Genomic DNA, 7,963 nt, shown 5'->3' on the forward strand with positions numbered 1-7,963 from the left:
AGCCACCAACAATAATTCTAACTGCGAGGAATTAACCAACACAAACATCATTACATAATTCAGAATTTCAGATAATACATTTTCCCTGAGAAAATTTCCTCCCCTAAGACAAGGAATACTCATTCTGCGTTTCGTACATTGACCTCACTACAAAGGTCATAACAAAATGGCACAGTAACGTAGCTGGTTCCCATTAATGTGTTTTGTATTCTGATCTATTAGTTGTTTTGTAAACCTGAACTAATAATCAAGTTTTAAAATTGATGCTCATAAAATTCAAAGGGAGATAGAACTATCTTTTAGGTTTAATAAACTTTTTCAGGAGAAAGGCACAATGTACTCAAATAAACTTTAAAAAATAATGAGAAATGGAGTACATCATTATAAGTGCCCAGTCTCAAGATTCTAGGGAAAATGAGGTAAAAGGAATCTTTGAGAGTGAAATAAAAATAGGGGATTTTCATTTCTTTTTCCTTTTCTTTTGTTATAAATATTTAATTAGAGGTTAATTATGAAAAGATGGGGTTGAATTAGAATATTTAAAAGTTTAGGATAAAAATTAAAAGATCAAAAACTTTTAATAAAACCCTAAATTTCATTCATTTACTCAATTTTTTAAAACTTATGTTCTCCATTTCCCTCCTCTCTTCTCTTCTCTTTTCTTTTCTCCATTTTTTTAAACGTTGTTCTTCCTTTTTCCTTTCATCTTCTTCTTCCTTAACTTCTTTACCTTTTTTCTTCTCCGTTTTTCCCTTTCTTTTCAAACTTTTTGTGTTTTCATCTTCTTCTTCTTCGGATGTTGTCATTCTCATTTTTTTCTTCACTTCGATTTGATTGTGAAAATTATAAAAAAAATTGATGAAAAGAGAAGAGAGGAGAGGATATGTTGTTTATATAAACAGGAGTTGCTCAAGCAACCAAGGGATGTTGTTTAAACAACCCTAAGTTGTTTAGTTCAAACAACAGAAGTTGTTTAGTTCAAACAACTCTAAGATATTTAAACAACTCTAAGTTATTAAGTGTTTTTTTATGATTCTTTAGTTAGAACAATGAGAATATTTTAAATATCAGCTAGTTGTTTGAAAAAATATGAAAATATTTGTTAATTATTTTGGAGATCGAGATATGAAAACATTTGTTAGTTGTTTAGATAAATGTTTAAACATCTGCTAGTTGTTTGGAGGTGATGATGACGTGGAGGAGGGGAGGTTGGGGGAGGATGGAGCTGAGGGGTGGATGAGTAGTAGGGAAAAAAAGAGGGGGTATTTTGTAAATTAAAAAAACTTGTGGGTTCTTAAAATATGTGTCATTATCACTAATTAATGAAGAGTCCCTTTTACCTAATTTTTAAAACTTGTGTCCTAAATCCTCAAATAGATAACTCCCCCCCCCCCCCCCAAGAGTCTATTTGAATATATTATTGAAACAGTAATATACAAGTGTCACCACTGTAGATTCATTGAATTGCTTTGACAAACATTATGAGAAGGGAATAGAAATTGCTACTTAAACAATGTGGATACAAGAAAACTACAGATGAAGAAATTCAGGTGCACTTCCAGTGTCTGTGCCTTGTTAGTACTTCATCCAAATTCAAACATGTAGATCAAAAGCAGCAGACAGGAAGAAATAGTTAAGCTTGATTCCTTGCCCATGTAAAAAAAGCATTCAACTAGAAAGCACAAACTTCCAGTAACCAATAAACTTGATAGTCCATACCTTTCTTCCTGATTTGTTTGCACAGATCAAGTACCATAAATAACACCAGCCTCAATTGCACTACATGTCTGGATCCCTATTTCTATGTCAAAGTTGGCATCCTGGTCAGTCGCTGTCCCAAGTTTCATCCATGTCTTTTGAGCATTTTGCCTTCATCTTGCTCTCGCAGGTATCGTCATTTTTCTTCATTTGCCCTTGACTACCAGTCCTAAAGCTATTACCAGCCCCTCTTGATGCCCTCGAACCAGGTGCATCCTCTGCATCTGATTCCCATGTTGCCACCTTATCATAATCCTCCCCCTCGTCACTACTACTTCTACACTCACTTGGTTGTGTTGAGTTCTGCCCACCCTCGTCATCTGAAATCCACATGGCTTCCTCAAGGTCACTTAACCTATCTGAAGCCATCGTTCTCTTCAAATAAGGGTCAAAATTTCTTCTTGAACCTCCCTCAGTTATAGGTGTATTGCTCTTACCTATCTGCCAATTCTCTGTTTTATACTTCGGATGCCTGACAGGAGCATTGTACGTGTGGGTATTTGTGTAAACGCTGCTACTACATCGACCATCATCATCATCCAACTCACTGCCATCGTCAGATAAACCTTGTTCATCATCATCACCTATCTTCCTTCCATATGTCTTTCTCCTGCCACTTGACCTTCCTCCTGTCTCATCATCTGATTCATCACTTCCAGTCATTCCAGATCTTCTGAATCGATTACCTATATCTTCTTTGTTCCAATATCTAATCTTCCCCGCTTCTTCTTTCTCTGCTTCTTCTTCAGCTGCCCATTCGTCATCAGCTGCCTTTTCTATCTGCGCTATGAAATCATCAAGCTCCTCCTGGTCACTGTCTTCAGCTGTTAAATGTTTTTCGTCTACAGTACTGCTGTGACTCAACTTAGTACCATAATCCTCCTGAAAAACATATGGGCTTCCTTCTTTCTTATCAATGGCGTTGAAGAATGTGGATGCTACTCGCTGGATGCTGGCTCTGGCAGCTGGATCATCAGGATTTATTCCCTTCCTCCGGAGCCCTTGTTCTATTTTCTTTATGTTTAATTTCTGTGATTCTAGTGCTTGTTCGAATCGGGCTTTAAATAATGCCTACAAATCAAAGATAACATTGTCAAACAGAAGGTGTGCGCTCATCAACCAAACATGTTCAAATTTTCAGTCCTAGGCAAGTTGCAGAAAATCCAGCTCATTACATACAATAGGTATTGGAAGAGTTCACAATTTGCATGGATCAACAAATTTTCAATACTACTTCCCAAATGCAGATGGATCAACAAATTTTCAACAGATGAGACATGCCTTTTACACAATGTACTACTTTCACATGCAAGAGAACTGAACTTCTGTTGAACTGGATACAACAAATGGACCGGAGTACATGTCAAATATTGATGCTTAAGATTCATAGCTCCCTGAGAGTTTTACAACACATACGTGCATGAAACACAGACAGAACCTAGGTTCCCTCAAGCAAATACAAAATTAAGGGGTTAAAAGAAACATATACCAATTCATCAACACAATTTACTAGAAGACCCTTACATAAGCAATGGATTGACTCGCAATGGGCAAGGTAAAGAAAATGAGATTTGTAGCTCACCTTCCTTTTCGTAAGTGTGTTGATAGGTATCAAATTCTTTGGCTGGCGGTAGTTTCTGCCACGAAAAATAATAATCGTTTTCACATTATGTATGTTAATGACAATTCCACCACTTAGTCGAGCAAGCATTGAAGCCATTTCCTTAATCTTTTCCTTAGGGAAATTATCACAACAAACTTGCACAGTCTCGTGAAACTTCCAGTGGAGGTGCATATTTTGAACAACACCTCCAAAGACTCCACGAACACCAACAGGGACATAATTTTTATTCCTGAAACCAATCTTCTTATACGCTTGCAGTTGCTCAGGAGTCAAAAGCTCAGGATCATGCCGCGGAGATGGTAAATCTGGGAGCTCATATTTTTTCAGCTTCTGAAGTAGCAAAGCCACTTTTTTCTTTGCCTACACTAGTAAAAGAAGTGAGAAGTGTAAGTTGGATTAATAAGGAGTTGTTGAGTAGATATACACAAGAATGCAAACACTAAAGTCTGAAAGATGAAACAAAATGTGAAAACACAGAACACTCAAAATACAACAATAGAAGCAAGATGGAATGCTTAGCTGCATTTTTGGGAATAGTCAAAACAAAAGGTTATGCACCAATCGCTATAACCACATAGACATAAGAAACAGAATAGGAGTCAGACTTTTGAACATACTGATTGATGGAATGGCAACAAGTTGAAACACTGTATGGTAGAAAGGCATGCAGAAAAAAAATGTTTTTAAAATGTTTGGTAAGTACCTACAAGAACATGCAAATAGTGAAGTTTGATATAGTGCAAGTCAAAGGACTTTGGAAGCGGCTGTTCAACTTGATATCTTTAAGAGTTTAACTGTGTTCAACAAAAGCCAGAACAATTTGACAACTACAGAAGTCCTCATTTTTTCCTCCGCATTATTTGTGTGACTTAAAGCATGTACTCCAAATGGATAAAGAGTGCCTGCAAAGTTAAAGTGCTAAAAAGCCTGGAGCAAGATGGTCTATGCCAACAAGACAATTTTCTCACTGGAAGTGTTGAATATGCAACAACTCTTGAAGCATCAATATCACTATAGTATTTTATGCTCTATTTCCTTAAACCAAAAGCCAACCAAGTCTTGTGCACAACCAACTTGAGCTCAATGTAAGTTTGAAGGTTTCAGCTTGAAAATTACATTCCGACTGCAAACATCATCAAACAAATAAAAAAATGAAGGAACTAAAGCATGCCCTGTCAAAGGTAAGCCTGTGAACCAATTGACTCTTATTTAGGGGTGGGCATGGTATGGTATGGTACAGTATTTGAAACTTGGGTACAGTAATTTTGGTATTCGGTTTTAAAAACTATTATACCATTACCATACCAATTTAATTCAGTATGATTCGATATTTTGAAGTTCCATTTCGGTATGTTGCGGTATGGTAAATTGTTAACCAAAGTTTGTTCCACTTCGACTAATATATACTCGTATAATAGAGTATTATGACTTCGACAATTCAAAAAAAGGTCTCGATTGTATCATACTACAACAAAAACAACAACAACAACAACCCAGTGAAATCCCACTGCGTGGGGTTTGGGGAGGGTAAATTGTACGCAGACCTTACTCCTAACAAGGTAGGACGGTTGTTTCCGAGTGACCCTCGTCTCAAAAGAAGCATAAAAAGAGGTCAGATAAGGCTAAGAAGTTCAAAGCGATATGGGAAAGCAAATAACGAATAACGCAAATAACGAAAGTGATACAGATAAAGTAGAGTAGAGTAGAGTAATCAAAGTACAGAAAGTAATAGAGAGATAATAACAGAAGTCAGAGCACAAGAATTATAGTGCGCTAATGCGCCTACTAACGAGACTATGTACTAGCCTTCTACCCTAATATGGGTCCGCTACACCCTCCTATCTAAGGTCATGACCTCGTTAAGCTGTATCATACTAACGCATTACAAATGTAGAAATATATATTCAAAAGAAAGTACAAACAACTCATTTTGTTAATCAATTACATTTAAAATACATTTCAATCAAAATAGAGTAGTCAAAGTTTCTACTTCTAAACATTTAGTTTATACTAATACTAGGTTGCATATTTGTTAGTATATCTATATACTTTGGTATGGTATTCGGTATATTATTTCTAAATACCAAATACCATACCGAATACCAAAAATATTTAAAATGTATATTATATACTATACTAAATACCATAATATCAAAATCATGGTATCAAAATTTCGATATGATATGGTAATTCAGTATATACCATACCATGCCCATCCCTACTATTATTGTGCTAATCTAATTTTAAAGAAAATGCCTGACACATTATAGTCCAAGAAAGAAGCAACAATCTAAATGCACCTCTACATGAATCCACAAGAAGAATTTTTTACTCAAAAGTATCAGTCAGTGGCAGAGCCACCTTGTTGTTAGGGGTTCACTCAAATCACCTTTGGCAGAAAATTATACTATTTATACATGGTCAAAATAACTTTTTATGTATATATAGTAGATATTGAACCCCCTTCGACTAGTTCGTGTGTCTACTTCTTCGGATTTTAAAACCCCTTAGTCAAAATCCAAGCTCCACCACTGATATCACAACGAGCTGAAGTAACCACAAACACACAAGCAGCAATGCACAATTTGCTAAGAAACAAAATGGCATTATGGTCAAACTTCAGCACACGAGAAATTTCACCAATATATTTGAAAGATAAATAATTGTGCGGAGGTGCGAGAGGTTGGCTATGGACGATTTCAGGAGGGGTAAAAGGAGGCCGAAGAAGTATTGAGAAGAGGTGATTAGACATGATATGGCACAGTTGCAGCTCACCGAGGACATGACCTTAAATAGGAGGCTGTGGAGGACTCAGACTAAGATAGTGGGCTAGGTGTCTTATCTTTTCTCCATAGTAGTCGTAGTTTTGCTCATTTGTTTATTAACATTTGATTTCTGCATTTGATTACTGCTTATATTTGTTGGTCCGGTTTACTTTGGGTATCCTATTTATCTATAGTAGTTAATGCCCCTTTCTTTCCGGTCTTTCCTACCATGACTTTCTCTCTCTCATTATTCATATTTTTATATTATTTTCGATATACTTGGCTCTGCTGACCTCTGTCTTGTTTTCTTGTTTTTCTTGTTTTTCTTCTCTTGTTCTTCTTTCTTAAGAAGAGGGTCTTTCGGAAACAGTCATCTTAGGTTAGGTCTGCGTACACTCTACCCTCCTCAGACCCCACATGGTGGGATTATACTGGGCTTGTTGTTGTTGTTGTATTTGAAAGATAAATAATTCTTTCCTTATGAAATATTTATTATCGCTAGATACGCTAATAGGCCCGAATATCGTAAAGGTATTTTGTATGCACGAAAAGGGAAAGAAAAAGGAATGCAAAAACATTTCTTGGAAAAGGAAAATTGAAATTTAACACAGTTGAAAATCACAGATAAAAAAATAACTAATCAACAAAAAGGAAGGCCGGGAAAGAGTAAAATCTGAGATGATTGCGCATTTGGCTGTAAATAATTTAGGAAGAATTAGACCTACTCTTCTGAGATTATAAATTAATCGTTCTTCATCAGTCATCAGCTTCAACTTTAACTTCTTTGACCTTCGAATCTCTCTTAGGGTTTTGCTGGACTCATTTTGCATTCTGGCTGCCACTCTGCTCCGCATGCTTTTCCCTGACATCCACCGCATTCCAACATTGCAATTCCACACATTCGTTGCAGTAAAAATAGGAACTTCTGCATATTTAACCGGAGAACTCATCATACTCCCACTGCTTGACATTATGTTCACCGAATCGTATCTCCTCAGAATCGCATGCCTGCGTTGTTCAAATTAGACCAAATATAGTGCTGAATTTGTGCATTTTAGTACGCCTCAAACTCAAGTCAGTTAGCTCGATATTAAAATTTTGTCTTTCAAAACAGATAAGGTCCTCTAGAATGATAAACAAAACTAGAAAACACAAAAAAAAAATGAAAATAAAAAGAAAGAGAGAGGAAATATACTGCAAGGTAGTGTGAGAAAGTGGCGAGGCGAGGATTCTGAAAGAGCGTCGTTGAGTATATCTGGAAACGAACATGACGACGGCAATGGAGAAATCCGTCACTGAGCTTTTCCTTTTATTAGACCAATGACAGGGTTTTAGCTGCAGCCCCGTAACCCTATTCCCTGTGCAAGGTTTTACTTCCTTTCTTTCTTTCCCCAGCTTGCACTTGAATGATAAAGGTATTAATCGACAGGGCCGCTCTAACGCTTGGCCAATGACTAATGATGCTGTTGCCTTAGGCCTCCAAAGTTACAAGGCCCCAATTTTACTTATTATTATAAAAATTATTTATAGAAATTATTATCTATATTTATATTTATTTATATCACTATAGTTGATCAAAATATATTTCAAATGTTAATTAATTTTTATATTCTTAACTATTTCATTAATTGGATAAAAAGAAAGGATACAACTTTTAAGTAGGATAAAATATTATATCCTATTAAGAACTTAACTCACAGTATACATTAGGATAAAAAATAGAATACTAAAGAGTTGTTATGAAATATTATAGTATGGATGTCTACTACACCAAAAAGTTACTCTCATTAATTATTTTTATTATTTTCTTCCATTA

The 7,963-nt window shown here is 35.8% G+C and overlaps 1 protein-coding gene across 1 annotated transcript; it reads right to left on the reverse strand.

Annotated features, from left to right (window-relative positions):
* Window positions 1–1,391: 1,391 nt before the first annotated feature.
* On the reverse strand, window positions 1,392–7,610 carry LOC129895915 (CRM-domain containing factor CFM9, mitochondrial). Its single transcript, XM_055971702.1, has 4 exons — window positions 7,343–7,610; window positions 6,873–7,155; window positions 3,341–3,742; window positions 1,392–2,829 (listed from the first exon to the last, which is right to left on the reverse strand). The coding sequence occupies exons 1-4, from the start codon at window positions 7,414–7,416 to the stop codon at window positions 1,825–1,827; spliced, it is 1,764 nt and encodes a 587-aa protein (XP_055827677.1). The 5' UTR covers window positions 7,417–7,610; the 3' UTR covers window positions 1,392–1,824.
* Window positions 7,611–7,963: the final 353 nt, after the last annotated feature.

Source organism: Solanum dulcamara, chromosome 7, assembly GCF_947179165.1.
Source record: "Solanum dulcamara chromosome 7, daSolDulc1.2, whole genome shotgun sequence".
In the NCBI taxonomy this organism is placed as follows: domain Eukaryota; kingdom Viridiplantae; phylum Streptophyta; class Magnoliopsida; order Solanales; family Solanaceae; genus Solanum; species Solanum dulcamara.

Excerpts from the sequence above, each read along its gene's own strand:
- LOC129895915 (XM_055971702.1), bottom strand. The coding sequence starts at position 7,416 with ATGTTCGTTTCCAGATATACTCAACGACGCTCTTTCAGAATCCTCGCC. Across the intron at positions 7,156-7,342 it reads CTTTCTCACACTACCTTGCA|GCATGCGATTCTGAGGAGAT; the intron begins GTATATTTCCTC and ends TGAACAACGCAG. Across the intron at positions 2,830-3,340 it reads ACACACTTACGAAAAGGAAG|GCATTATTTAAAGCCCGATT; the intron begins GTGAGCTACAAA and ends TTTGATTTGTAG.